Source organism: Accipiter gentilis, chromosome 30 (assembly GCF_929443795.1).
Source record: "Accipiter gentilis chromosome 30, bAccGen1.1, whole genome shotgun sequence".
Classification (NCBI taxonomy): Eukaryota; Metazoa; Chordata; class Aves; order Accipitriformes; family Accipitridae; genus Astur; species Astur gentilis.
Window position 1 is genome coordinate 20,238,449 of NC_064909.1, and position 27,172 is coordinate 20,265,620.

Consider the following 27,172-nt stretch of genomic DNA (forward strand, 5'->3'; position numbering starts at 1 on the left):
CACCCCCACCCCCTAAACCCAGTCCCGGGGGTATCCCCGTTCCCGGTGTGTGCGCTCCGCGGGGCGGGACTGGGCGGGGCGGGGTGGAGCCAAGGGGGCGTGGCTTCGTGGGGCGGAGCCTAGGGCGGGGCGGAGCGGGACGACCGAACCCGGTGAGACAAGCGGCGGAAAAGTGCCACGACTCCACACACGGCCGCGGCGGCGAGGAGGGACCGTGACCCGGCACGGGTGGGTAGGAGGCGGTGGCAGCGGCCACCCTCCCCTCTCCCCTTCCACTTCCACGCGGGGAGTCGCCCCGTGGGACAACCCCCCCCCCCCCCCCCCTCCCCAAAACCCCCCACCCGCGGCTCCCACCCCCCACCCCCCCCCTCCTGCTACTGTCAGCAGACGTGGAGTGGGGACACCCACACCGCCCACGCGTGGGAAAAGGGTGTCCCGCGTGGAACCGGGGAAGGGAAACGGGGGGGGGGGGGGGTGGGATCCTGGGTTTGGGGTCTGGCCACGTTTGCGGGTGGGGGGGGGGGGGGGGGATGAATGGCCCGCGGCGAGGCGAGGGCGGTGCGGAATGGCGGCGTGTGCGGCCGGGGAGGGGAGGGGAAGGGAGGGGAGGGAGCCCGGTCCGCCCCCGGTCCCTTTTCCCTCGGTCCTCGACCGCCACCCCCCACCCCACCCGGGACATCGCCTCCCCCCACCCCACAGCCCTCCAAGCAATTCCCTTGCCCGAGCGGCGGCCTGACGAAATTCATTAATCCCATTAAGCGCGGTTACAGAAGGTCATCGCTCGCGGGCGGTTGTTCCTTATTTATTTTTATTTTTCCTTAACTAAGCCGCCTCCCCCACCCCCCTACTTTGCAACAAAAAAATAAATCCCTCCCAGCACTACAAGACCCCCCCCCCAGCAGCGCGGGGTCCGGCGATACCCAAAGAATTCGGAAACAGGTCGGCGACCCCATAAACCTCCGGACATCCCCCCCCCCCCGCCGCCTCCCAACAACCCTGAGGTCTTTCCAAACTGGATGTCACCAACTTTCCGCTGGGTTTACCGGCAGGACGCCCCGTTTCTCATCCCGCCGGGAAATCGGTCCGGCGAGGAGAGCGTGCGCCTGCACACGTGGCCGGGCACGACGGAGGAACGTCCCTACCCGAAATGTCAGCTTTCCTCTTCGCAGAAGCGATGGCAGCGGCCTCCCCTCGCCCGCATCGCCGGGAAATAGCTGGAAGGAATTGGGTGAGGTGGGCAAGGATGCGACCCTGGGATGTGAACCCCGAGCAGAAGCTGACGAGGGCCGGCGGAGGGGAGAGAAAATTTTTAATAGCTGCTGCGGAGATTAAGTCAAGCCGCAGCTGCTTTACGGTGCTATTATGCTCTTCTCACGTATATATATATTTTTTCGGCCTTTTTTTTTTTGAATTCCGAGGCTTAGGAAGGGAGCTGGCAGCGCTGCCAAGGGCCTCGGCTGCTGTTCCCACTGCACCGCAAAGAGCTAATGGAGCGCTAAGACACGTTCAATTAAGTCGAGCTATAACTGTTGACGACCGGTGGCTGATCTGGAGTTGCTGCGTGGAGTAACACATGCTGCCGGGAGGCTGGAAATGCACAGTCACTTACGTGGAAAATGTATTTAAACAGAGGCTGCCGGGGACGCAGGCAAGATCGGCTGGCGGCACGCGGGCTTTTCTCGTTTGTTTTTAATTTTTGTCTCTCTCTATCGCAACAAGGCGGAGAGAGAAACTCCAGGAGAAGTATCTGGTGATTGGTTTTTTTATCTGCTGGCAGTGCTGCTGCCTTCTCCCGCTGCCGGGCTGCCCTGCTATCGGCAGGATCAGGCCTCCCAGTTCCCTCACCCTCACCCTCTCCCTCCTTTGTGCTGGCGGAACACTGTCCCCGGCCACATCCCTGTCCTTGTGCCGCTTTTTGGCAAGGGAAGCTACAGACCAGGGGCAGGCGAGGAGACGAGACTTATTTCTTTGAACCCGTAGGTGTTGCCCGCTTCTCACCCTGATGGCCCTGGTCATAGTTTTGCGTTTCGGAAATAGCCTGGAAACTTGTGTGTTGGGTCAGCCAGCTTCGACTGACTTGTGTGTGTGTGTGTTTAGGGCGGGGAGAGCTTTTTATTGGGTTTTATTATTTTTTTTTAACCTGCTGGGAGGTGCTCTAGAGAAAAAGGAGCTGCAGGTGCTTCGCAGGCAGGCGTTGCTGCGGGCTATGCAAAGCCCGGCTGCATGAACCCACTTCTCTCTTTCTCTGCCCTCCGACATCCCATCACCTCTTCTTCTATATTGCTCTAACCTGAGATGCCACCTTGACACCACGGCAAAGCGCGAGCCTTGGATTGCAGGGGGAACAGTGTCCTGCTTGCAAGGAGCATCTTTTCCCATCTGCAGCACTTATCCAGACCAGGAGGCGACAACAGATATATTTTACTTATCCAGACCAGGAGGCGATAACAGATATATTTTCCTTTGGCTGTGTAAAGAAATAAGGTTTCTGTAGTTCTTACAAAACCTGTCTCTTCCTTTGCTCCTGCCCAGCTGACGCTTGACCTGGCTGATTTAAACCAGGGTCAGTGGAGGGCTGAGTCGCAAAGATACTGAATTTCCGTGGATTTCATGGAAGTGGTCGCAGAGGGCAGGAAAGGCTGGAGAGGTGGGAAGGGTCTAGCCTGATTTTTGACACTTAGCTGTCTCTGGCAAATGCACCCGGTGCCGTCACGCTGCGTGCGTGTGGGTTAGTTTGTCCTGGAAATTGTTTGGTGTTGAAAAACCAGCAAGGCTGAGTGCTTTACTGGTTTTGCTTCCTTAGGGCGAGTTGGACTTTTGCTCAGGGCAAACGGAGGCGACTGCACGTGCGGGGTGGCGAGGAAGGTCAGGTCTCCTGGGCTGTTACCTGGGATGTTGGGAAGTTTGATGGATAATGAGAAGAAGCCACAGGAATGGAAGAGTCGGAGCACAGCGTTTCATCTGGCTCCTTTACAGGAGAAGGCCAAGTGAAATACCAGTTGTCCATCTTATTCCTGTTCTGGCAGTGGTGAAAAGCTTTATCTGCACAAGCTATTTCGGGGAAGGAGTTTGCGTATGGAGATATTTGGTGATTTCCACTGTTTTGGCTGGATGAGGAGTAGAGGACGATCCTGCTCAAGAAACTTCACGCAGGTAAACATGCTCAGTGTCAGACGTGAACTTGATTTTTCGAACAGGGACTCTGATAGCTGGTGGTGTCCCCGCACCCCTTAGGCACACAACCCTCTCCCAAAGCAGCCCGGGCATCAGATTGAAAAACGCCGTTGTAGGGACAAAGTCCCGTGGACGACCAGAAGGGACAGAGAGGAGAACGCTGAAGTCTTCAAGCCTCTTCGAGGCTCTTGAGCAGAACCTCTACGTGTGAAACTATCCCCTAGGCGTCCACGAGCCGACAAGCAGCGATACCTTCGGTGCCCTGTTTTTCCGTGTCCTGGCTAAGGTTTTGTGCCGGGGGGGAGTGCGGGGGGCTTCCCTGCCGAAGAGCAAGGCACGCACGCTCCTGCCGCCGTGCTCACGAGGGGGACAGGGTCTTGGTGTGCGAATCCAGGAGCAAACTTTCAGCCCATTGAAGGGCGAAGACGGCGAGGTCAGGAAATGCCAAAGCAGAGCTTTGCTCCCGACGCTAACGCTGCGGCGCGGCGCTTCTTGCATTTATGCATCAGGAAGTTCCCGGAGAAAGACTTTTCCTTATCCCCCCGAATGCCAAAGGCAGCCTGGTTTGATTTAAGCGCGCGTGGTAGCGTTACAGCCTGCCCGCACCGTCTTTGCGCCGTCGGAGCGATAGGCTCTTCCCTGAACCCAATTGTTGGACTGGTCCGTGCCAAGTCTCGACCGCAGGAGGAACTCTACTGGTAGAACTTGCTCCTTGGAGTCAGCGCCGGGTCTGCCAGGACCGGTCCGCGCCACGGGCTGCGGGACACGAGCGTTGAGACAGGGAGACCAAAGTTTCCCCTTGCTGTGATAGCACTGCTGGGAGTTATAGCTGCCCGGTTGGTATTTCTCGCTCTTCATTTTGGATTTTCTCCCGGCACGCCTGTCCTTGGGAACAGCCCGGGATTTCTCCGGTCCACCGTTGGGAGCTTGCGAATGGCCTGTGTGAGCATCTCAAGCTGCTTTCACGAGCTCCGGCTGCTGCGACGGCTCTTCCAGCAGGTCCACGGCTCCTCTAGGTTAGTGCTCTGGGCTGCTTTTTTCTCGTGTTGGTTTTGTTTTGGAGGGGGTTGTTGGGGGTTTTTTTTCTTTACCTAGGAAGGACTTTAATGCTAATCTGCGTCGTTATCTCACCCTGGCTGTAAAGCCTGAGAGGAGGCAAGGTACAGGCAGTTTTACTGCAGCGGGGCTGGGTGAGGCTGCATGTGGGGGAGAGGGCGCGGGGGGCTCAAATACCCCTGCCTGTAAGGATTTTGGGGGGGGGGGGGGACAGCAACGCAGGGTGGGATATGGGTCAGACAGAGGGCTCTGGCACCGCGTCCAGTACCGCCATCTCACCCACCTCACCGGTCTCTGCGTAATAACGCCGTTCTCTCTCATCCATCCTCTGCGTGCTGGATGGCTCTGTAGCAGAGGTTTGGGTTTTTTCCTCCGTTTCCATCCTCCATGGGCTCCATCCAGCTGCTTTTGGAGGTGGCAGTGGCAGCCGGTGCGGTTGGAGTGCGTTTGCCAGCGCTCGGTGATGTCCTTGCCCTATGCTTGTGCGGCAAATTTTTATCTAAATACGAAGCCGTGGCGGTGTGAGGTCAGGAAATGTTTATTTTTACCGATGTGTTGGGGTTGCTGGGCGAGGAACGTGGATCACCTTGTTCTGCCCCTAAACCAGCTCCTGGGTGTTTCGGTGTAGCCCTAAAACCAGCACAAGGTCGTGGGTATGTGTTCTCCAGCTCTACTTTTTATTTACTGCCAGGGAGAGGAAATCCAGCCCTTTTCACCCTGCAGGTTAGGAATAATCTGTCTGTCCTGGTGGGGAACCATCCCAAAGCCATGCTGCCTCGTCAGAAAGGAATGACTTGGCACCACTTACGCTGGGATAGAGCGGGCTGAGGCCGTTCAAATCCGAAACGGACGGGGCGGACGTGAAATAGTGATGCCTGTAGTATCAGCTGGGATCTCGAACGGTGCCCCGGGGTAGAAAATGGGCCCTGCCAGGAGAAGCTGGTTCCAGCTGGCGTTGGCAGAACCTCCCGCCCGCCAGCTCTCTCCTGCTTTGCCTGGGATGCTTGGAGAGGTAGGCAGGGAAAGCTGGGCTGCTGGGGAAAACATCCTTCCCCAGGCAGGTGGGTGTCTCTGGTGGGTGGGAGATGGCTGCTTTTGCAGCTCCATCCAGCTCGGGTGTTGGAGGAGATTTTTTTTCATTGCACTGCCACCCCCCCCCTTCGCTGGACGAGGAGCTTTGAGCTGCAGATTCGGCTGCGCGTTCGCTGCGCCGGCTGTTCGAAAGGAAAAGGCTCCGAGGTCTCTCCCTGGGAGCACTGAGGTTTTGAAAAGATGCTGATCTCCTTAGTTTTATTCTTATTTTTGCCTCCTCCCCTTCTAGCCCCTCCCTCCCTCCTCTAACCCACAACCTCTTAAAGAGGAAATTTGATAATGTTTACAGTTAAGCGTGGGGATGGGAACTTGTGATAGCCGAGGACTTTCTGCATTTTCCTGATTATGTTTTGAAGCACAGTGATGAGAAACCACAGCCTGGAACCTCCTGGAAAGTGCCCCTTTGCAGATTAACTGCCCGACTTCAGCATCTGGGGGTTCGTGAGCTGCCTCGGAGCAACACGTGGAGGTGATGCCTCGATGGGAGCAACACGTGAGCGGGATAGCCGGGAAGAGATTGGCTCTGAAACTCAGGACAGGGTTCAATTAGCAATTAAGGAGAATGCAGATAGCAGCATCTTTCTCTGTGTGCGGTCGCATCCTGCCTGCCAGATCTCAGAGCAGGCGGTACCGTCTCCGCTGCTGCTCCGTGTGTTCCAGGTGGAGAAACTGAGGCTGGAGAGGAAGGTGGGAAGGACCCTGTGCCCGCTTTGCCCGTCAGCTAGTAGCAGAAATGCCACATCCAGCGCTCCCTTTGCAAGTCTCACTTCTTCCTGTGGGCACCTGTTGGGGAGATGAGATAGTTAATGACCAGGCTTTTTTTTTTTTTTTTTTTTTGTAGCTTGAACTTATGACTTTTATTGGTATTTGCATCTCAAGGAAACGGTCGTGACTTGGTTCTCTGTGTGGTGTCTGTCCACGCAGCGTTGTTTGCCGAGCTGGTTCTCGTCGCTGGGAGCAGCTACCCAGCAGGACGTGGTCACTGTGCGTCCTCCTCGCCGGGCTGGGCCAAAACCAGCGGTGCCACAGGGTGCAGGTGGCGAAAGGAAAAAGCCAAGGCTGCTGCAAGGCTGGGGAAAGCTCTCCTGTGCGTGCTTTCTCCTTCCAGGAGGATGTTTTATTCCAAAGTTTATAGCTGAATGTGCGGCTGGGTGCAATGAAAAGGCCAGGTGCTCCAGGGAGAGCCCAGGGACGCAGCATCACGCAACGGTCACGTAAAACCATCTCATTGGACATATAATGGGTAGTCGCTCATGGCTGTCTCCGCATCCCTTTTTTTTGACTTCCCTCCCCTTTGGTTCTTCTGGAGGTTGCTATGGCCAGTGAAATTAGTCGCTGCGGTATGACTGGATCGCATTGGCAACGTAGTGGAGGAGCACAAACTTGGGGGGGTGTAGGTAAATGGCCCTCACCAGGGGTGTGTGCATCTCGAACGTTTGTCTTTTCGGTGCGTGGTGGTGCCATTTGGTGACACAAATGCCTATATGAAAATCCCTGCTCAGAGATGCATCGTTGTTTTTTTTTCCCCCCCCACTAACTGTTGTTCTGGTGTCTTGCAGGCACAGAAGAATAAGGCAGGATGGATGTGTATGACCCTCAGACGCTGGGTGTTATGGTCTTTGGAGGTTTCATGGTGATATCAGCCATCGGGATCTTCCTGGTGTCCACCTTCTCCATGAAGGAGACGTCATACGAGGAAGCCTTGGCCAAGCAACGCAAAGAGCTTGAGAAGACCCAGCAGCAGAAAGTAGAGAAAAAGAAGAAAGAGAAACCTGTTGAGAAAAAAGGAAAAGCAAAGAAAAAGGAAGAGAAACCTAACGGAAAGATCCCAGAGCAGCAGCCGGCTCAGGAAGTGACGGACTCTCCCAAGGATGTGGTTCTCGAGCCTCCTGCAGTGCCTGAGCCTGTAACTGTTGAGTCTCCGATCGCAGCGGTCTCAGTGGCCCCCCAGGAAAAGGAGAAACCTGCTCCGTCACCTAAGGAGAAGAGGAAGAAGGAGAAGAAGGTGGCAAAGGTAGAGCCTGCTCCTAGCCCGGTGTTGGCTTCGCCTCCTGTCAGTGTCCCTAAAAGTTCTCCCGTCTTGGAGGTGACCCCTAAGGAGGTGCCCGTTGTGGCCGTGCCGCCAGTTGGCACGCAGCAAAGCGCTCCGGTCATCAGCTCCGTCGCCATCAAGAAAACCGATGCTCTTCCAACCCACGAGGAGCAGAAGCATGATGGACCTGTCAAGAAGAAGGCCGCGTCCAAGAAGAAGAGCGAGCCAGGTAAGGCCAAATTCCTCTGCATATATCCCCATCGAGAAAGCCAGCAGGGCACCTTGGTGCTGTTAAAACAGAGCTATCCCATTTTGAGATGTCTTCGTTCTTCTTCAGCGTTGGAAACGGGCAGCTGTAGAAAGGCTGTCTCTGGTGAGATGGACCATGTGTTCCAAGGAGAGGATGGGCTGAAAAAGCCTGTACCGCACTGTCATTCTCCCCGGGGGGAAGTAGAGTTGAAGTCAAGAGTTTCTTGACTTGTTTTCACTCTGTAATGTGTTGCCTCCTGCATGGGGTACCCCTGCTTGGTGCTTAGCTCCTTGGTCCAGCACACAGACGTTGGGGAGTTACAGGTTCCTCTCGGATTTGCTCTTGCGTTGTGGGTCTCTGAGCCGATCTGCACGCTGAGAATGAACGGGAGGTGCAGGTACCTGTCCTGGGAGAGGGGTTGGCTGCCAAGGTGCTGGACATCTGGGTGGAAAGCCAAGACGAGGTGTTTTCCCCCCTGCAGCCCTGATTATTAAAAGCACACAGGAGCTCTACCGCTCTTCTTCTGTGGGGAGGTGGGTCACTGCTAGAGTTTCCTCCTTCTTCAGTGGAGGTGAAAACCAGCCTGTTGGGGGAGAGAGGGTTGAAGGTATTTTATACTGCAGGGGATTGATCATAGGATAGTTAGAGGGAAGTAACTTTGGACATGTCACAGGGGAGGGAAAGCTTGCCCGTCATCGTTCATGCCTCACTTGATTGACTCGGAGATGGAAGAGATTAAAGAAGGTGGCCCTGAACTCTCCGGGGTGTAAATAAGGGTAGGGAGGGGAGAAACAGCTCTGTAGCTGCACTCTTGCCTCTCGTTGCACCAACGTGAACAGTCTGGGTTTTATTTTTGGCTAAGTGATAATTACAGGCACTAAAAATGCGAGTGCTTTCAGCCCTGTAGAAGTGTTCCCATATGGACACATGGGAGAAATCCCTCAGGTGTTCTCAAAGGCGTGACGTGGGATGCATAGGTGTCATTTCTTTCTTTATTTACAAAAAACCCAACCAAACAAAAAGACACCCCTACTTGCTAGCCTTCTCCAGCACATCCAAACCTGGGCTGCTGGGTAACCTGGCAGTTTCCACACCCATGTTTTGGAAAAGGGTCTGCTACTTAGCAGGACATTTTGCCGCCGCTGGTCTCCGAGGTTGGGTTTAAACCCTTGTGTCTGCTCCTCTGAGGAAAGGATTTTTCTAAAGGCCATGTCCACATAGTGACGAGGTTTGAAACGGTTTAAGCAGCCGCTGCTGGAGGGTATCGCAGTGATGGTGTTGGGGAAACTGGAGGTGGCTGGTTTCGCATGCGCACGCGGGGATGGACTTCTCTAACGCTGAAAAACATGGCCCTAAATCCAAGCTGCAACAGCTGAGGGAATGTGGACGGGACATGAACTCTTAGCACTTGTTAAGTTGGGAGGTTTTTTGGCTGCTCCAAACATCCACTCCTTTGGGTATGAAGTGCCGATCCTGCATGTCTTAAAAGCCAAGAGTGATGTCTTAGCTGGTCCTGTGGGATTTTTCAAAGGAAAGCTCTCGGCAGTATTTGCTCCGTGAATCGGGCTGCAGTTTGACCAAGGTATTGCGGACAGCCTTTCGGCAGCTGTGGTCTCTCCTCCTCAAAGGCAGAAGCAACAAATTATCCCGTGGCAGATAAAAATGGGTGTTCAAAATGTTCAAAGACACGTGCTCGGCACTGAAACAGATGGCAAACCTGACAAGAGCGGCTTGGGGTGTTTTTCTCTCGTGTGGTTTGTTTTTAGCCTCCTGCATCACACAAAAACTTGCTTGCAAGTGGTTGGTGCGTACTGGGATCCCAGGTCGTTACCTGTGATAGTGGGAGCCACGTTCTCCCATGAAACACGCGTGGGAAACGTGGTGTGGGGCTCCACGCAAGGACCATCCGTGTCTCCCGTGTCCCCTCGGGTTTGAGAAGCGGCTCTTCAGACCCCTCGCCCTCGCTGTGCTTTCCCACGGCAGCTTTGCAGCGCAGCTGCTTCTTGTTTCGTCTCTTCCCTCGGCGAGGCGCGAGGTTTCCGACTCCGCAAACGGGCTCGGCGGCAGCGTACGCTTCCTTTTGCCACGGCTTGGCAGGTTGCCCCGGCTCCCTTTGCCAGCTGCGAGGTGGGGTTTGCGCCGTGCCCGCCTTTACACGAGGCTCGCTTGCGCAACGCCGCGCGGGAGACGGGCAAAATTTCGCTCGGTGGGTTCCTCCGCCCAGTGGGAACGGGCCAGGGGATGTGATACGCTGTCCTGCATCCATGAAAAAAAAAAAAAAAAAAAAAAAATAATGAAAAAAGCCAAGCTCTTTGGCCCCAGTTGCACAAGACGGTGGGGCTGCCCCAGCTGCGCTGCTGGGAAGTGGCTACTGCTGGTGAGACAGACTCTGCTGCTGCCAGGGTTTAGTGTTGCTGTCCTGAACCAGAAGCCAGGAGCAAACGGCGTGTGCTGGAGCTGCTAGGCTTTCCAGGGCTTTGCTGCTCTGTTGGTGTGGTGGGTTGACCGTGGCTGGCTGCCAGACGCCCACCCAGCCGCTCTCTCACTCCCCCTCCTCGACGGGATGGGGGAGAAAATAAGATGGGGAAGCTCGTGGGTCAAGATAGAGACAGGGCGATTACTTAGCAATTACTGTCACAGGCAAACCAGACTCGACTTGAGGAAAATGACTTTAATTTATTTCCAATTAAAACAGATGAGAAACAGAGATGAAATTAAAACAACACCTTCCCCCCCCTGCCCTTCTTCCCAGGCTCCACTTCACTCCTTCCCTCCCGACTCCTCTATTTCTCCTCCCTGAGCGGCGCAGGGGGCTGGGGGCTGTGGTCAGTCCGTAACAGCTCCTCTCGACCTCTCCTTCCTCCTTACACCTTTCCCCTTCCGTGGGCTGCAGTCCTTCAGGAAGAGTCTGTTCCAGCGTGGGCTCCTCTCCCTGCTCCCTCCTCCTCCTCCTCCTCCTCCTTCTTCCCTGGCCTTGCTGCTTGGGGGGGTCCGAGCTCTGTGTTCAAGAGATCCTGGTGTTAACAGCTTTAGAGGCTTTGGAGCTACTGGAGTCCAAACTGCTTTTTCTTCTGGGATTTTTTTAGGAAAATAAGCCCACTGGGCCATAGATACTGTGCCAGAACACCTAAACCACTGCTGCCACCCTCTATGCGTTGTGACCATGTGCACTGTCGTCCTACAAACAGCATCATGGTCCCTGGTGCTCCTTGGCTTTCCCGGGTTAGCAGAGGAGTAAGGGAAGGGTTAGAGTCACGTCATTCCCTTAACAAAGAGCTGGAACAAACCTTCCTGGTGAAAGGCAGGAGATGACCTTGCTGCGTTCTGCATCACTGGCACCGCTGCATGGGGTGACGTCCCCCACCAAGGTCGTATCACAGCGCGGTCCAGCTTCTGATGCTTTGCTCCCTGGCACTGGCAAAGCACGCCCAGCTCCTGCTGGGAATCACTCGGTTTGATGGAGGATGGAAGCAAGGTGGTGGGACCAGTAGTAGAGCCAGGCAGAGGTGACAGCTGGCTCAAGAAGCAGACGTGTGCGGTGAGCGTCACCTCCGGCACTTCTCCTGTTGCTTTCAATTAGCGAGGTCTCAACCTTGACTGTGGAAATCTCAGTGGAAGCTGCTTTGAAACGGCAGTCGTGGGGTTGAAGCCAACCGAGATGATGCTACTCAGCTCTGCCGCCAACTTGAGCGGTCCCAACCCCTCCTCTCTCCTCCCTAGCGCCCGCGGACTCGGACGGACCCCTCTACCTGCCCTACAAAACACTTGTGTCCACCGTCAGCAGCATGGTGTTCAGCGAGGGGGAAGCCCAGCAGCTCATCGAGATCCTGACGGAGAAAGCGGGCATCGTCCAGGATACCTGGCACACGGTAGGGCTGCTGATGCCGACGTGGCCGCCTGCCGCCGGGGCTCTACCGAGCCTCGGGAGGTGCGGAGGGGAGGGAAGGTACCCTGGTTTTGGGTGGGCTGGCCCCGAAGGTCACTCTTGGAGACCGGAGCTGAATTTTTCCCCTGGAGCAGAGGGCAGGATCCCACTCGGCGTGGGGTTGGAGGGGATGGGTCCGGTGATGGTGGTCCCCACTGATGTGCCACCCCGTGCTGGCAGGCTACGCAGAAGGGTGACCCGGTTGCCGTCCTGAAACGCCAGCTGGAAGAGAAGGAGAAGCAGCTCGCCGCCGAGCAGGAGGATGCAGCCGCTGCCAGAAACAAGCTGCGGGAGCTGAGCAAGGTAAGCACCGCGCAGCCCTCCCGACATCCCCGGCGTGGGCTCCGCTCGTCGTGGCTCCCCGTATCTCGTCCCCCTTGGAGGTGAAGGCCAGGGGTTCTCTTGGCCCTTCACCCTTTTGCTGTTTTCTCCCCAAAAAGGGGAGGAGAGCCCCGCCTGACCTCCTCGCCTGGGCCTGATCCCAAAGAACCGCAGGGTAGTGCCTGTTGGCAGCCGCAGGGCAAGCAGGGGAAAACCCTTCTTGTAAGAAATCGCAGCTTTCTGCTGCTTTAGGGAGGAAAACAAATCCCTTCCCATCTCTGCCCGGATGCCTTGAGCCGAGAAGGTGATGATCAGTCCCTTTTTAAGGAGCCTGATCCTATTTCCAGCCCCTGCTCCCCAACTCGGCCCCCTGCCTCCACCTTATTTTGGATGCTGAGGTCGGAACAGACCCCTGCCACGCTGGACTTGGCAGCTCCTGCCTCGCAGCCCGTCCATCTGCCTGCAGGCAGGAGAGGAGAGGGCAAAGCCAGCCCATGCACTCAAGTTCGTGCTTAAATCCTTACCTGTGCAGACTGCACGGAGCAGGAGCACGGTGTGGCTCAGCCGGCTAATAGAGCATCCTTGCCTTGGTGGGGGGCAGAGGATGGTTTTGGTTTGGTTTTTGGTTTTTTTTGTTTGTTATTTTCCTGCTTTGCCCCAAACTTTATGTGATATTATTGAACCTAGGAGGGGGGGAAGTAAAATTCCAGGCTCTTACTCCTTTCTCTTAGCTGGCTCAATGTAGAACAACAGTGGCATCCAGTGGCCGCAGAGCCCAAAACAAAATGCCAGAGGAAACGTAAGCGCTAAACGGGCATGGAGGCAGCTCCAAAAGGGCTGAACTTCTAAGTCTTCTGAGCTGGGAGGCCACTGGTTTCGCATCCCCTTAAGGCAGCAAAACTCGTATACTGGGGACTAACTGAGCTGGGAGGCCACTGGTTTCGCATCCCCTTAAGGCAGCAAAACTCGTATACTGGGGACTAACTGGGTGACTTCTCTCCTCGTAGGAACTGGCCGCCGAGCGAGCCAAAGCGGTGGCCGTGGAGGGCAAGTTGAAGGAGCAGCTGCTCGCCCGGGAGCGGGAGATTGCGGCGGTGCAGGCACGCATGCAGGCCAGCTACCAGGACCACGTCAGCGAAACGCAGCAGCTCCAGGGCAAGGTGAGCTCCACGTTCTGCTCCGCAGCTTCCCCCTCTGGCCGTGGAGTGGGTTTTGGTGGCAGTCGTGTGGTCTTTTGGAGAAGACCGAGATGGGCGAGGGGGACCAGAACCTCGGGGAAGGGGGTGAGACCCCGCGATGCTCCTGGACCGTGGTCCTCGAGGGAGAAGAGGCACATGGGAGCATCCTCAGGGAACGTCGCATCCCTGGGGGCTGTCGGTACCACCAGACACCCCCCGCCCTGTGCTGCCAGTCCCTCTTGCTCATCGCATGGGCTTCACGGGGAGAGCAAAGGGGCCGGCGGCGGCATTAACCCCTGTTGGGTTCCTCTAGATCCGAACCCTGCAGGAGCAGCTGGAGAATGGTCCCAACACGCAGCTGGCTCGCCTGCAGCAGGAGAACTCCATCCTGAGGGATGCCCTCAACCAGGCCACCAGCCAGACAGAGAGCAAGTAAGACCGGAGCGGGGGAAAAGAACCCGGGGCTGCCCACTGGAAAACCCTGGGGTTGGCTGTCTGTTGGGTTTGGCCACCCCTTTTCTTGAAGGTGCTTCTCCAGACAGAGGAGGGAGTGAGGAAGAGCTTGCCAAATGGCTTTTGGCAGGGGCTGGCAGGGGAAATAAGGATGTTCTTCCGAAGTGGAAGGGCAGGGGAGACCCTCTCTGCTTTGGGGTCACCTGTGCTGATGCTAGAGCCAGCAGACAGTGGAGGGGGGGGGGGAGAAAGGACCAGAAGGTGCTGCAGCACTTCCACCCCCTTAGGGGAGCTCGTACTCTCAAAGTGCAGAAGAAATGCAGATGGATGGAAGCGATGCTGCAGAGAACCGAGACCTGCCCGGTGCCTGCAGAGCAAATAGGAGCTAGGTAGAAGAATTTCACACTCCTTTTTATAGAAAGCCTGAAATGGCTGGGATTAACGGCGGTCCAATAATTACAGAGCGGACTCCAGCTGCTTAGAGCGCTTCCTCTTGTGTCTGGGAACACAGATCCTCGTGTCCCGTACTTCATGAGAAAGGAATGTCTCCTGTGACTGAAAAGCGGCTTTTGTAAAGTGATTTGTCAGCTCTTTCCACCCCCTCCCTGAAGGACCAGCCGTGTCCTAGAAACAGGCGAACACAGCCATTGAGATGTTTCAAGTCCTGTATCGAGGTTTCCCCCCTAGGTAATATCAGAGATGCTCGACTGGCCTGCGGGCTAAAATAACCCGGCTTCTGTTGGTGCAGGCAAAACGCTGAGCTGGCCAAATTACGGCAAGAGTGCAACAAGCTGATGAAAGAGCTGTCTGAAAAATCAGAGGTGCTGCAGCAAGAGGAGCAACAGAAAAAGAGCTGGGAGATCAAAGCGGCAGCATCCGAGAAACAGCTCGAGCAGCTGCAGGTCAGGCAGGCGCCGGCAAACCCTCGCAGAGGTGGGGTGGGTGGCTAAATTGCATGGGATCCATGGATTTGACCATGGGAAGAGCTCGGAGGGATATGAGCGTCCGTGGTCGGAAAGCAAGCTTGCCTTGCGGACCTCTTAATTGCCTCCCCCTCCGTTAGTTCGTCGCATGCGATGCGCTTTTTGTGGAGCATCACCAGCAACGCCTGGGGAGCACGATGCCCTGGTTGAAGCTGGTTTTTTCTCTCTACCTGTGAAGCTGATGAGCCTGGTGGGAAGGACTGGGGGGGAAGGCGAGATGCTGAAGGCTGCTGGGTGGTACCCGAAGGCGAGAGAGAAAACGCGCTGGCCCCTGCCAGCCTGCGCTCGCACCGGACATGGGTGGGTGCTCTCTCTTGACTCAGCTTAAAAACGTTTTTTTAAGCCCGTTGCTCCCCCTCCTTGGTGCAGCAGGTAGAGCTTGTGGCTTTTTTGTTGTCACCGGGGTGTGGCTGGGTTTGGGGTTTTCAGGGGTGTTTAAAGGACACCTCCCAAGCAGAACCTCTGAGCGCGCTGTCGGCAGAGGAGCGGCGATTCAGGCAGGCTGTACCCACGCAGGGAAGAGCATCTTCCAGAAGGGGGGATGCAGCGCTCCTGCTGGGATTTGGCTAAGCCAGGGGCTGGGAGCGTGGATCCCGGGTATCCCCGACCCGGGAACTTGCATTTTTTTCCCCCAGGGGTGGCAGACAGGCACGTGCTGTGGTATCCGAATTGCTCTGGCCTCTTTACGAAGGGGCTACGGTGGCGGAGACCTTTATCTGCGCGTGCCAAAATGGGTTTGTAGAGGTGCTACTAGAGCAAGGGGCCTTTGATATCCTTGGTGTTAATTTTTCGGGTACTTGAGGATGCAGATCCCCTTTTGGTGGGCTGGTTTTGGCCCCTGCTGCTTTTGCAGGTGAGAAGTAAGGGGGGTGATGTGGGCACGCAGCCGGCGTGAAGCCGCCTTCCTGTCTCAAAACACCAGCTTCTAGGCATGCTTTTAGGAGAACTTCTCCAGGGCTGTCAGCTTGCTGCACACCTTAATACTAATTAAATGAATCATCCTAGCTGGAGGACTTTAAAGCCAGCGATGTGTTTCAGACGCTAGGGAGAACGTGCTCCACAGTAACACCTGGAGCTCTGAGCTGACGATATGGGGTCAAATCCTCAAAAAACGGAGAATTCCTGCTTTCTTGGTGGTTTTGGAAGCATAACTCAGACAGAGGTGGGGCTGCTGATTCACCTTCTTCTGTCCCCTCCATGCAAAGCCACGTTTCTCCCTCTGCAAGGGTGCGACTCGTAGCCGTAATGCTGCTGCTTTGCAGCACCCTCCTCATCCTCCTCCTCTGCCTTCCCCTTCGAAGCGCCTGCCTTGGCCAGGCCTCTTTCTCGCTACTTTCTAAGATGGGGAAAAAAAAGAAAAAATTCTTCCCTGGCCCAAACCGCACAGAAAATTCCTCCACGTGTGGAAACACGTGGTTGGGTGTCTCTGTCCTGCTAAGCACCGTGGCAGTACCTCTGCCTGCTGGGCTGGGGCTGTGCGTTAGGACCAGAGCTTTAAGAGGTTTTTCAGAGCTTAGCTCTCCGGAGAAGAGGATGGCCGTGGTCTTGGCCCAGAACCGAGACGTTCGGGTGTTGTCTGCTTCCCACTTGAGGGCTGGCAAATGATAAAACATGAGCACGAGGCAAGATGCTTCATGCACAGGGGGAGCGTGGGGGAAGGATGACTTAAACCCCCCCAAAGCACAGCTTAAGAGTAACATTATGTGACATACGGAGCTTTACTTCAAGTTGGCCGGGGTGCCTGGCACGCTACGGAAAACCTTCTTTTCCTGCCGTGCAGGCTTCCCAAAGGGAGATAGAGGCGACGCTGCAGAAGAGGCTGGACGAAGTAAGCGACGAGCTCCGCAAAACCCAGACCAGCTACAAAACCTTGTTAGCAGACGCCGAAAAGGCCAAAGGCCAGCAGCAGAGCATTTCTGGTGAGGACCTTGGATGGGCGCAGGGAGAGCTGTGGGGCAGGTGGGCTGCTTGGTGGGGCTGGTCGGGGCAGGACAAGGAGACCCGGGGATGAATTAGGCTGCCTGGTGTCGGCGTGAGCAAGACGTGGGACCGGTCCGCGGTCCTAGCCTAGGATGCTGCTCCAATGCCTCTCTCCTGTGCTGTCCTACATCCCTGCCTGCCCTTTCTATGCCTCCTGAAAGCATCCACGGCCAAGGCTTCTTTGGCCAAGAGTCCCGCTTGGGCAGGGTAGAGTGGGGACTCTCCAAATTTGTTTGCACCTACCTTACCACGTTTCTTACCCTTTCCTCCGACAGAACTGCAGGCCAAGCTGCTGAGCTCCGAAGCGGAGGTTAAAAGCAAGTTGCTGGAGCTGGGCAACATGAAGGGAAAACTGCAGGATGCCAGCTCGGAGAATACGAAGCTCCTGGAGAGGATTAAATCCATCGAAGCTCTGCTGGAGGCAGGCCAGATGAGGGAGGCGGAAAAAAACAGAGACTTGCAGGTCGCGTGCTCGTTTAATTGGGGCGGGAGGAGGAGAGGGGGTTACGCCGCTCAAGCAAGTGTTTTTGCACTGTGTTAACACAGTACCTGAGTTATCTTTGCTGTGGGATGCCACAGAAAGGGCTGACCCGCATCACGTGCCTAGGCCAGGTAACGAAAGTGCTTTTTCTCTTCCAGGCAGCCAATGAAGCAGAAATGAAGCAGCTGCAGTCCAGGTGGGTCTAGGTGCACATGGAGACTTCTACGGTACCTCCAGCTTGCTGTCCGTGTGTCCCGGGCTTCCCCGGGTGCTGTGGTTGAGGGCTTCCTGCCCTCTCCATTAAGCAGGCTTGGGGACTGGAAAGCTGGGAAGACGATGTCAATCCTAGCCAACACAGCTGTTTCAAATATTAATTGACTCCAGTGCTGGCCCCAAATAACAGCCAGTCCGTTCTGAAAGTGAGACTGTAATTGCTGACAGGCACGGGGAGGCTCACTGGTCCTGCAGAATGGGAGGTTCTGGTGGTGCTGGTGCTGGGGGTGGGATGCCTCTGATCCAAGCTGTTGCTCAAAGCTGGGCCAACCAAAGGAGGCTTTTTGGGGATGTTTCCAGGTGTCTCCAAGGATGGAGATTCACCGCCTCTCTGGGTCCCCATTCCAGTGTTTGACAATCTCTTCCCCCCTCCCGGTGCCAAAAGGTTTCCTGGCATTTAGTTGGAGTTTCCCAGGTCACGACTTGTGCCTGGTGCCCCTTGTCCATGTTCCAGGCATCTCGCAGAAGGCTCAAGCTCTGCATGGGGGGAGAATTTCTCAGATGCCCCCACTGCCAGTGGGCATCCAGCATTCCTCTAAAGGAAGGAAGCTCTTCAGTTGTGCTGGTACCCCAAGAGACTTGGGTGGTTCTTGTCAAGGACCTGAAGCTTCCTTGGTCTGCTCAAGCTGAGGCTCCCTTCGGGATGGATGGTGGATCTGAGGGTGCGGAGGGAAGCTGCAGGCTCTCGGGCCTCTAGTCGGCAGCCCTGATTTATGGGTACTCAAGGTAGTAGGATGATGCTTTCAAAACGCAGAGCTGTGGGCTATCTCAGCCTAACGAGCCGTGGATGGGAGTGTGTCGGGAGCAGTCCCAGTTGTGTAAGCCAGAATTTCTGACCTTTGGATCAGGTTAGATCTTCCTTTTGTCCTGGGTGTGCAGGCGACCAGCTACTTACTTGCTTGTTATTGCTGATAAGCCACTAGAAAACTAGATCCCACTCCAGCATTGCCACGGCTGTGGTTTTTAGTCCCACTCCCTCCTCCTCCCGCTGTGTGTAGATCCTGGAGCAGACCGGGATAGGAAGGGCTGTGGTTCCCTTCTTGACAGCTTGCTACCCAGGAGGGAGGTGGATGCTGAGACTCACTCCTGCATCCTGCCCTTCCAGGCTCCAGGAGAAGACGGACCAGCTCTCGTCCTTGGAAAGGGAAGCCACAGAGCTGCGGGAGGCGGTGGAACAACAGAAGACGAAAAACAACGTACGTGAGTGAACTGGGCTCACAATTTTTTCCTCCAAAACCCAGACCTCTGGGGTTTGAACGACAACCCATCGTCGTCGGCTACCGATGGCTCTGTGGTGCGGCCAGAGGCTCTTCCAGGCCCGTGGAGCACTGGAGGCATTGCTTTCTCTGCTGGAGAGCAGGAATCCCCCCCGGCAGGCTGCTCTCTGCTCCTTATCCCTCTACTACAAGGTGGTATCAGTTGAGTATCAAGGAGGCAACCTTGCAGCCCTCCACTTGGCCTGTGTCCTCTCTAGGAAGCTCTAAGCATCCTGATGGCTGCTTCTGGAGCTCCTGCCTCCATCCTGCTCTGCTCTGCTCCCTCAAGGCCACCGCCTGAGCAATGAGATGCATCGGGCCGCTGCGAGGATGGAGGGGAAAGGGGCACGCGTGGGAGGTGGGATGGAAGACCCTCGACACAAGCAACGGGCTGCCGCCCGTTTTCCTGAGCAGAGGCTTTGAAATCCTCTGCAGTGCCAACAAGCAGCTTGGTGGCCTTCGGCTTATTGCCCTCTGTGTGTGGTCTCGGCAGGACCTTCGTGAGAAGAACTGGAAAACAATGGAAGCGTTGACCACAGTGGAGAAGGCGTGCGAGGAAAAACTACTTGCTGCTACAAAAGCAAAGGTGAGCCCGGCGTTTCTCTCTGACGGTGATGCCCGTGTTGTAGGGGAAACGTTCAGCCTCCCCAGGCCACCAGAGATGTTTGCCCTGGGTTGTCTGCCTCCTCTTGGGAGCAGTGCTGACCCAACCCTCCTGCCAGCTTCTCCAAAGTTTGTCTTGAGGTGCCACGTATCCACGGTACAGGTCATGGTCGGGGAACCAGGAGGATGGGTGACTCGGGAGGGACGTTTTTGTGGTTCTCAGCGGCAGCAGTTTTCTCTGTTGGCTAGTTTCCCCGTGCCAGCTCGCCCTCGTAGGCACAGAAAAGCAGGACTGGGAGGCCAGCAGGTGCCCAAAACCTCCATCCCATGCCAGTTTGTCCATCTTACAGGAGGAGTTGGCCCAACAGCTGGACGCACTCCAGACACGAACCAAGCAGACGCTGCTCTCTGCCCTGCCCGGAGTCACCGTGTCCTCGCAGCAGGTGGGCACGGGCTTTCTCAGACCCCTGCAGAGCCTCCACCCTGCGGGAAGGACAGACATCTAAGTGTCCTCCTTCTTCCCTGTCCTCTTTTTTCAAACTCAGGATTATGACACGTGGCTACAAGAGTTTAAGGAGAAGACCACGTACGTGCTAAAGCAGCACACGATTACAACAGAGGCACCGGTAAGTGAAGGGGCTGGAAAGTGTTGAGGGAGTCCTTGAGGCTCCCTTCGGGATGGATGGTGGATCTGAGGGTGCGGAGGGAAGCTGCAGGCTCTCGGGCCTCTAGTCGGCAGCCCTGATTTATGGGTACTCAAGGTAGTAGGATGATGCTTTCAAAACGCAGAGCTGTGGGCTATCTCAGCCTAACGAGCCATGGATGGGAGTGTGTCGGGAGCAGTCCCAGTTGTGTAAGCCAGAATTTCTGACCTTTGGATCAGGTTAGATCTTCCTTTTGTCCTGGGTGTGCAGGCGGCCAGCTACTTACTTGCTTGTTATTGCCGATAAGCCGCTAGAAAACTAGATCCCACTCCAGCATTGCCATGGCTGTGGTTTCCGCGTTTCTTTTCCTCACCTCTCTCTCCATCGCTTCCCTCTCCTTTCAGGATTCAGCACTTAAATTAAAAGAGGCGGAGGAAGCGCAAAGCACTTTACAAGCAGAATGTGAGCAGTACAGAGCTATCCTTGCAGAGACGGTAAGTTGCAGCCCTTGGTGCTGCGTCGGTCTTCTACTAGATATACATTGTGAGAGGTCTCTGGGCAGCCCAAGGCTGCCTGTGGGCTCGTGGTGGGCATCCCACAGTATGTTGGGGGGGCTGCCGCGTAGTTTATTTGCCAGTGAGACAGGAGAAGTGGAAAAACCTGAATTTCTAGAGCTCTTCTTCAGCCTAATTGTGTTAGAAAGCTTCCTGGTGGTGGTGGGATGTGGAACAGCCAGGGCTCTGCTGAGCAGGGTGGTTGAGTCCGCCTGGGAACCAGAAGCCCCTAGACCTACCTGGGGCACCTAATTCTGTCACCCGTGCTTTGGCCCAAATCCTTGGAGAGGCGTCGGGTATGCGAAAGCTTCCAGCCCTGACAGTGCTCGGCTCGGGAGGGGTGGAGGAGATTTGGACTCAGCTGAGGTTTTGCCGACAGGAGGGGATGCTGCGAGACCTGCAGAAGAGCGTGGAGGAGGAGGAGCAGGTATGGAAAGCAAAGCTCACGGCGTCCGAAGAGGAACTCCAAAAGGTGAGTATTTGGGGCACCCCTGGGTTTGTCGCTTGTGTGCAAAAGGCTGGTGTTGGCTATAAATCGGATGGCGACCTACACTGTTCCTGCCAACCGTGAACTCTGAGACACGGGGACTCTCCCTTCTCCCCAAATCCACCCCTGCTGTCACTAAACCAGCAGACAAGCCCACCTCAGATAGGAGCTAAGCCTCTCTCCTCCTGGAGCCCCCCTCCCCGCCTGATGTGTGCCTAGACCCTGCCAGCGGAGCAGGAGGAATGCTTGCAGCTCCCCGGTTCAGGCACGCTCGTTGGAAAACCACGTCACCGCTTCAGCAATCCGAGCTCCGATCCTTGGAAATCGGGCTGAGCCCTCCTGGTGGGCGCTGGCTTGACGGGACGAGAGCACGTGCGGGGCTCTTGGACTCCCATTTTCAGAAGAACTTGGCTTGCTCTCAAAACCCGGGTTAACCTTGGCGTTCCTTGAGCCTTCAGAAAGGAGCTGAGGTCCAAGGCACGTACTGCACATAGTTTTGGGTCCAGCTGTCTGTCTAGCTCTGGGTACTGCTCTTTCTAGTTAAAAAGCCAGCCGGCAGCTGCCAGAGAGCCGTGGTTGCCCAGGATTTTGGTGAGGAGCTTGTTTCGTGAGCTCTCGTGACTTAGCTGGAGCCTGGGAGAACTTGGCTGGCCGTGCCTTTTCTGCGCAGCGGACTTCAGTTATCTCCTCCCTCTTGAATGCAGAACTGAGATGAAGCTACTTTCTTTCCCCAGTCTGGCTGCTCCCTGTCCATCAGATGGGTTTTTGAAGTTAACCGGGGCTGCAGGGAGGTGGGGGAGCTCTCGTACAAGAGATCTTTGATTTCTCGGCCCGTTGCTGGGGCTGGTGTAGGATTGCAGTGGGATGACGTGGCTGCCGGTGGTGTGCTGGCAGCAGGGTGTGCGTGATGGGATGAACGTCTGGTGGCTAGGGCAGGTCCCAGAGCAGTCCTGCCTCTCTGTGGAGAAGAGATGAATTCCTCCTTTCCGAAAAATTCAGCAACCGTGGAGCCCTCTTCAAAAAGCAGGCTGGGTTTAAATGCTAAACCCCAAGCTTTTTCTGATAGCTTGGCTTCGCTTTATAGCAAAGCCCATGACGCCTCGTTGGAAAGTCTACCTTGCTGCTTCCAAACCAAAGGCGCTTTCGGTAGGAAACTTGCAGCGAGTCTGATGCCAGTTTTTCGGGTGTTGAAAGCTGACTGCAGCCAGCTGAAGTCCAGCAGGCAAAAGCCATTACTTTGCTCCACGATTTACAGCCTGGGCTTGTTGGACTCGTCCTCCTTGGGAAGAGGAGCTCCTGCCCTGCAGGCTGTGGAGCTCCGCTTTGGTGTCAGGTCTTTTCCGCACTCGGGTACGGGATGAGGTGGGAGTGAAATACTGGCCGGTTTTTGGTTGAACGAAAGATGCTCAGTCTCCACGTGAGACGCCGTTCACCGACGTTCTCTAATCCTTTCTGGCTTAGTCGCAACTTCAGCTGAAATCCCTTGAAGACATGGTGGAGAAGTTGAAAGCAGATCTGCAGAGCACAGATCAGGTAAGGGCTTCTGGGTACGGGGGAAGGTCCCCGTGCAGGGGCCAGACAGATGCGCGCTGTGCTTAGGCTGAGTCGGGACCCATCTCCCAACTTGTCCTGGGGAAGGCAGGCTTGGACCAGGGGATGTTTGGGATGTGTTGGACCTCAATCTCAACCCCCTCCTGCTTTTCTCCCTTTTAATCCAGCTAAAGGAATACACCTCTCTTCTGGAAACGCAACTGGAAAATCACTTGGAGACAGCCAGCTCCGAACGCCAAAACTACACAAAAGAAGTTGAAGTCGTAAGTGTGGCGGCCGTTACCTTCTTAAACGCTTCTTTCTTCTGAGCCTGACTTACCACCCCATCCGCGTTTTGGGGATTTGGGGAGCGCCCCGGGGATCCGTAGCTTTGCAAAGCAGGAGAAAACACACAGAAGTGTTTGCTCCAGTCTGGGTTGTAGACACCGAAAGTCAGGAGATGGGACAGGGAGATGTGTATGGAGATGCTGTCCACTGCTCCTCGGTAGCCTGTGGGATTTCTGTGACGCAGGTGGGATGGAGCTGTCTCACGGTTGTTTCTCTCTCTGAGCAGGCATCAGCAGGCAGGTTAGCAAGTGATGCCATCGTGGCCTCTTTGAGAAGATGTTGCACCCTAAAAATACCTCCTTGGGCCAAAGGGCTCCAAAACCAAGTGCATAAATGGACTTTTTTTTTTTTTTTTCTTTCTTTCTGTTCCTCCTTGACAGTTGAGGCAGCTTTTATCAGAGTCCCAGGAGCAGCTGGAGGCAGCGAAGACAGAAACGCAGAAGCAGAGTAAAGAGCTGGCCTTGGTAAGGGGGAACCCCTGGAGCTGCCCTGCTGGGACCTCACTGGGTCTGGGGCCAGTTTGCAAACCCAGCTGTGGGGCTGGCATCCTCCCCACCAGTTGGGGGAGAAGAGGAAGGCACAGCCAGCGCACGGGGCAACCTGGTGCTTCCAGGCACCAGACTGATCCGGCTTTCTGAGGGGACGTTTGAGACCCAGGAGGAGATTTTTATTTGCCTGCCTTTCCTCCCATGATGGGAAGAAAAGGAGCAAGGCTTGCACAAGCTGGCGTGTGGCTGAAAAACCCAGCTGCCCCACCGCTGGACACTGGTTACCCCAACACCACCCTGGCATATGGGTTTGGGTGCCTTAAGCATCCATCCATCCATCCATCCATCCACCCACCTCCGATGGGAGGACAGAGGAGGGATTGCTCAGGGATCCGAAGGATGGGGTTAGGTTTCTGCAGGTAAGTGGGGGAGAAGATTGGGATATAGGGCTCGGAGAGCTAACAGACCTGCCAAAAGCATGAGGGCTTTTTATTTTAAATCCATACTTTGATTGTGAGAGGCTCAGGAGATTGTTTTTAAAATCCTCGGCAGTACCGCTGGCTCGCAGAGCCGCTCGGAGCGGAGCAAGCCGGGTGTATGGATTCCCTTGGGTGCCGTGACTTTTCCCAGCCTTGCAGCCGCTACGATGCAGCCCCTCGCTCTCGAGGGAACGTGGCGCAGGGTCATCATTATCTCATTAGACGAGCCGGCGGTTGTAAGTGTGGAAGATATTTGTGTTCATCCAGCGACCTTCCCTTTCTTCTGGCCAAGGCACGCCGTTAGCTTGCATCTTGACTGCTGGTGCTGCTGCGATGCAGGATGGAACCCTGGTAGATGGAGCGGGGGGGGATTTAATTGGGGTGGTGTTCAAGTAACTGCCTCCCCAGCCATCCCAGCTCTGATCGATGGCAAAATGGGGTCTGCCACCCTGCCTCGATCGCTTTATTTAAAACCTGGGCTGTGGCAGTGCAAACCCTCAGCGGTGGCTTTAAGCCAAGGTTCTGAGCGATCGAAGAGGAGCAGACGAGGCACGAGCTGTCGTGCCTCACGCTGCCCAGGTTAGGTACCACCGTCCCACATCTAGTAGGTTTTCCAAACATTTCAGCTTGCGTGCAAGCAAAAAAAGGCCGGCAAACTTTATCTACGGGTCCTTGTGGGTCTTGCAATGGCTGCAGTGCGGGGATGTGTAACTGAGCCAGGCTTGCTGGTCCTCCTCCTTCCAGGTCAGGCAGCAGTTGAGTGAGATGAAGAGCCGTGTACAGGATGGAGAAGTAGTGGGGTTACAAGCTGACCCAAGCGAGCCTGCGCCCCTCGAGGTTAGGGTGATGAGACCGCTGCCCGTGGAGGCACTGACCCTTAACCGTGTCCCTTGTCCCGTCTCACCGTCTCTAACCGCATGGAGAACCGCACGTGGCTTTGCTCAGGGCTGTTGCGGCCGTGTCGTCTCCCGTCCTGTGTGTTGTGGCGGTGGGGGGAAGCCAGCCCCCCGCCCCTCCTTTCTACCATGCATCCTGTTCCCACTGGGAATGGGAATTTCGCCAGGCTGCTCCCCTTGGGAGCCCTCCGCCACGGCATCGGGCTGACAGGATTTTGGGGGAGGCAGGCAGGGGATGCTGCAAGCCCTTGGGCCAACATGGCCATGAGATGAGGCTTCTCATCCCAAGTCTCAACTGGCGCTGCCTGAGGAGCAGGCAAAATTTGGCAAGCCCCGGGCTCACCATCGGCATCCTCCCGGCTTTTGTGCGGAGAGGGGATGCCGGTACCTCTTGCCCCTTGGTGCCCTGGGGAAAGCTTTGGGTTTCATTTCTTCTGCCTAGCCCAGCTTTCTTGGTGATGTCCCTGCTAGCTCCTCTCTTGGGTCTTTTTTTTTTTAAATTTTATTTCTGGGTGTTTTCCCCTTTTCTCAACACAGTTGAAAACCCAGCTGGAGCAAAATGAAATGCTGGTGGAGAAGGAGCAAGTGCTGCGGCAAAAGCTGGCGCTGGAGCTGGAGGAGGTAGGTGCGGGCGAGGAGGATACAAGGGTTTGCAAAGCTTTTATGGGTTCTTGGCTGCTAATGAAGCCCAAGAATTAATTTGAAGAATTAATTTGAAGGTTTTTTCCCCATCCCTGTCCGCATCTCAGACATCGTCGCATTCCCTCACCCATGTGAAGAACTTCTTGCAGCAACTGTGCTAAAGCCACGTGGCATTGCTGGCCCCTCGCATTGCCCCTCTCCCAGTCCCCCCGTATTTTTTACGAGCTCTTTCCCTTGAGGGTTTTAGCTGGGTTTCATCCTGCTTCTGGTGAGAAATGCCATCTCCCCGGTGAAAGCTGGATCAGCAAAAGCAACGCGTTGCGTTTAGCATCCAACTGTCCGACAGCGGCTCTATAACCTAACTCTTCACCGGAGGCAGACCCACCGGGGACCACGGGCTGTACGGGAAAGGATGTGGGAGATGCCTGTCGCTGTTAGCTCGTGTGGTTTTTGACTATGTCCCCCCCTTCCAGGCCCAAAGGTCAGCGTGCAGTTTGCAAGCAGAGCTGGAAAAGCTGAGACTGGCTGAAAACGCAGCAGCTTCAGACACGGAGGAGGCCCAGCATCTCAAGGTGATTTGGCTGCCCTGCTGTCTTGTGCTTTGGTGTTCAGCCGAGACAGCAAAAGATGCATCTGAGCGGGACTAAGGGCGTGATTTATCATTTTGGGGGGATGGCGGGGTAAGGTAGATGGTTCCCCTGCCTGTAGCTCCCTGCCTGGGGCTGGCCGTGAGCTCCAAAATGGCTAAAGGACAACGGGGTGCAAGTCACAGCCCCTTCAGTCTTGTTGGCCAAGGTAAGGGCGATGCTCTGAGCAAACGCTCTCCCAGGTTGGGCTTTTCACCTCTTGGGAAGCCGTTCTGCTCCCGTGAGGTCGTCTCGGCCCGTGGCATCTCTGGGGAGCCAGCGTGAGCTGTAGCTGATGGGGTGATGCTTGGTCACCCTGGGGAGGGAGCTGGGTGCTCCTCGGGGTCGTGGCCACCGAGGCGGCTCGGTGCAGACCCGAGGTGACGTTTTGGAGGGGGGTGAAGGTCACCAGATGGCAAAGGGAGGCTCAGGCAGATGCCTTCTTTTGACTCCCACGTAGGAAAGACTTGAAAAAGAAAAAAAATTAACAAAGGACCTGGGCCAGGCAGCAACCAAACTACAGGAGCTACTGAAGGTTACCCAGGACCAACTGGCCAAAGAGAGAGAAACGGTGAAGAAGTTGAAAGAACAGCTTCAAGAAACGGTACTTGAGGTGGCCACGGCCATCCCTCCCCTTGACGCTGTTGGGCAGTGGTTTAAAACCAGAGGCAAGGTGACACTTGCTGCCAGAAACCATCCGCGTGGTTTTTGGGAAGCCCTGGGACCACGCGAGATGGTTCTCCCTGCCCAGAAGGCAGGACCCGGCCCATCTGTGAAATGCTTTGATGGTGAGAATAAGGTTGAGACCCCGTTGAGTAACCCACGTGTGTTTTCCTTCTCCAGGGGGAAGAGGACAGTTCGAAGGAAGGGACCTCAGTTTGACGAGTCTGTGACCTAGACCTTACCGTTCAACTTACCAAAATGCCTTACACATTCCTAAAAATAAAAATATATGCTGAATTTACTGTAGATAAAAGATACAAGACATTAGTGACCCAAAACCTAGTTTTGAAACTTAAAAAAAAAAAAACAAAAAAAACCCCCCAAACCCCAATCAGTAAACACTGCAGGCGTACGTTTGTAAGAAAATCTTCATACTGTTTTGTACAACCGTTCGTTTCCCCGGGGAGCCGCTCCGGCTGCATCGGGGCGGGCGCGGGGGCTTCGCCCTCCTGTCGCAGCAGAACCCACGAATGTGTGAAAAGGGAAGACTGTGTTTGTACATCAACCGGTGCAATTATTATTATATTTTTCTTTTTTTTTTTTTTTTTTTGGAGTGAAAGAAGTGTGAAAGCAAGACCCACCATGGAAGGAAGCCTCTCTTTGAGGGGTGGCTCTTGGCACGTATCCTTTTGTGTATTTCTGGGTGTCAGTACAATTAAAATGATGTAGTGAAAAGAGCTTGTCTTTGCTTTAGTTTT

General features: G+C 55.4%; 1 protein-coding gene across 4 annotated transcripts; it reads left to right on the forward strand.

Annotated features, from left to right (window-relative positions):
* The first annotated feature begins 130 nt into the window (after positions 1-130).
* On the forward strand, positions 131-27,151 carry RRBP1 (ribosome binding protein 1). 4 transcript variants are annotated; one of them, XM_049833786.1, is made up of 24 exons: positions 131-228; positions 6,882-7,583; positions 11,325-11,473; positions 11,710-11,832; positions 12,858-13,010; positions 13,342-13,460; positions 14,230-14,383; positions 16,245-16,383; positions 16,720-16,907; positions 17,084-17,121; positions 18,304-18,394; positions 18,948-19,040; positions 19,408-19,500; positions 19,603-19,683; positions 20,106-20,195; positions 20,635-20,727; positions 22,204-22,275; positions 22,461-22,556; positions 23,001-23,084; positions 24,332-24,424; positions 25,021-25,104; positions 25,599-25,697; positions 26,212-26,355; positions 26,595-27,151. In XM_049833786.1, the coding sequence occupies exons 2-24, from the start codon at positions 6,902-6,904 to the stop codon at positions 26,631-26,633; spliced, it is 2,997 nt and encodes a 998-aa protein (XP_049689743.1). In that variant the 5' UTR covers positions 131-228; positions 6,882-6,901; the 3' UTR covers positions 26,634-27,151. The 4 variants fall into 4 exon arrangements, with proteins under 4 accessions (XP_049689743.1, XP_049689744.1, XP_049689742.1 ...); XM_049833787.1 differs by lacking the exon at positions 131-228 and adding an exon at positions 3,848-4,190; XM_049833785.1 differs by lacking the exon at positions 131-228 and adding an exon at positions 5,635-5,791.
* The last annotated feature ends 21 nt before the right edge of the window (positions 27,152-27,172 follow it).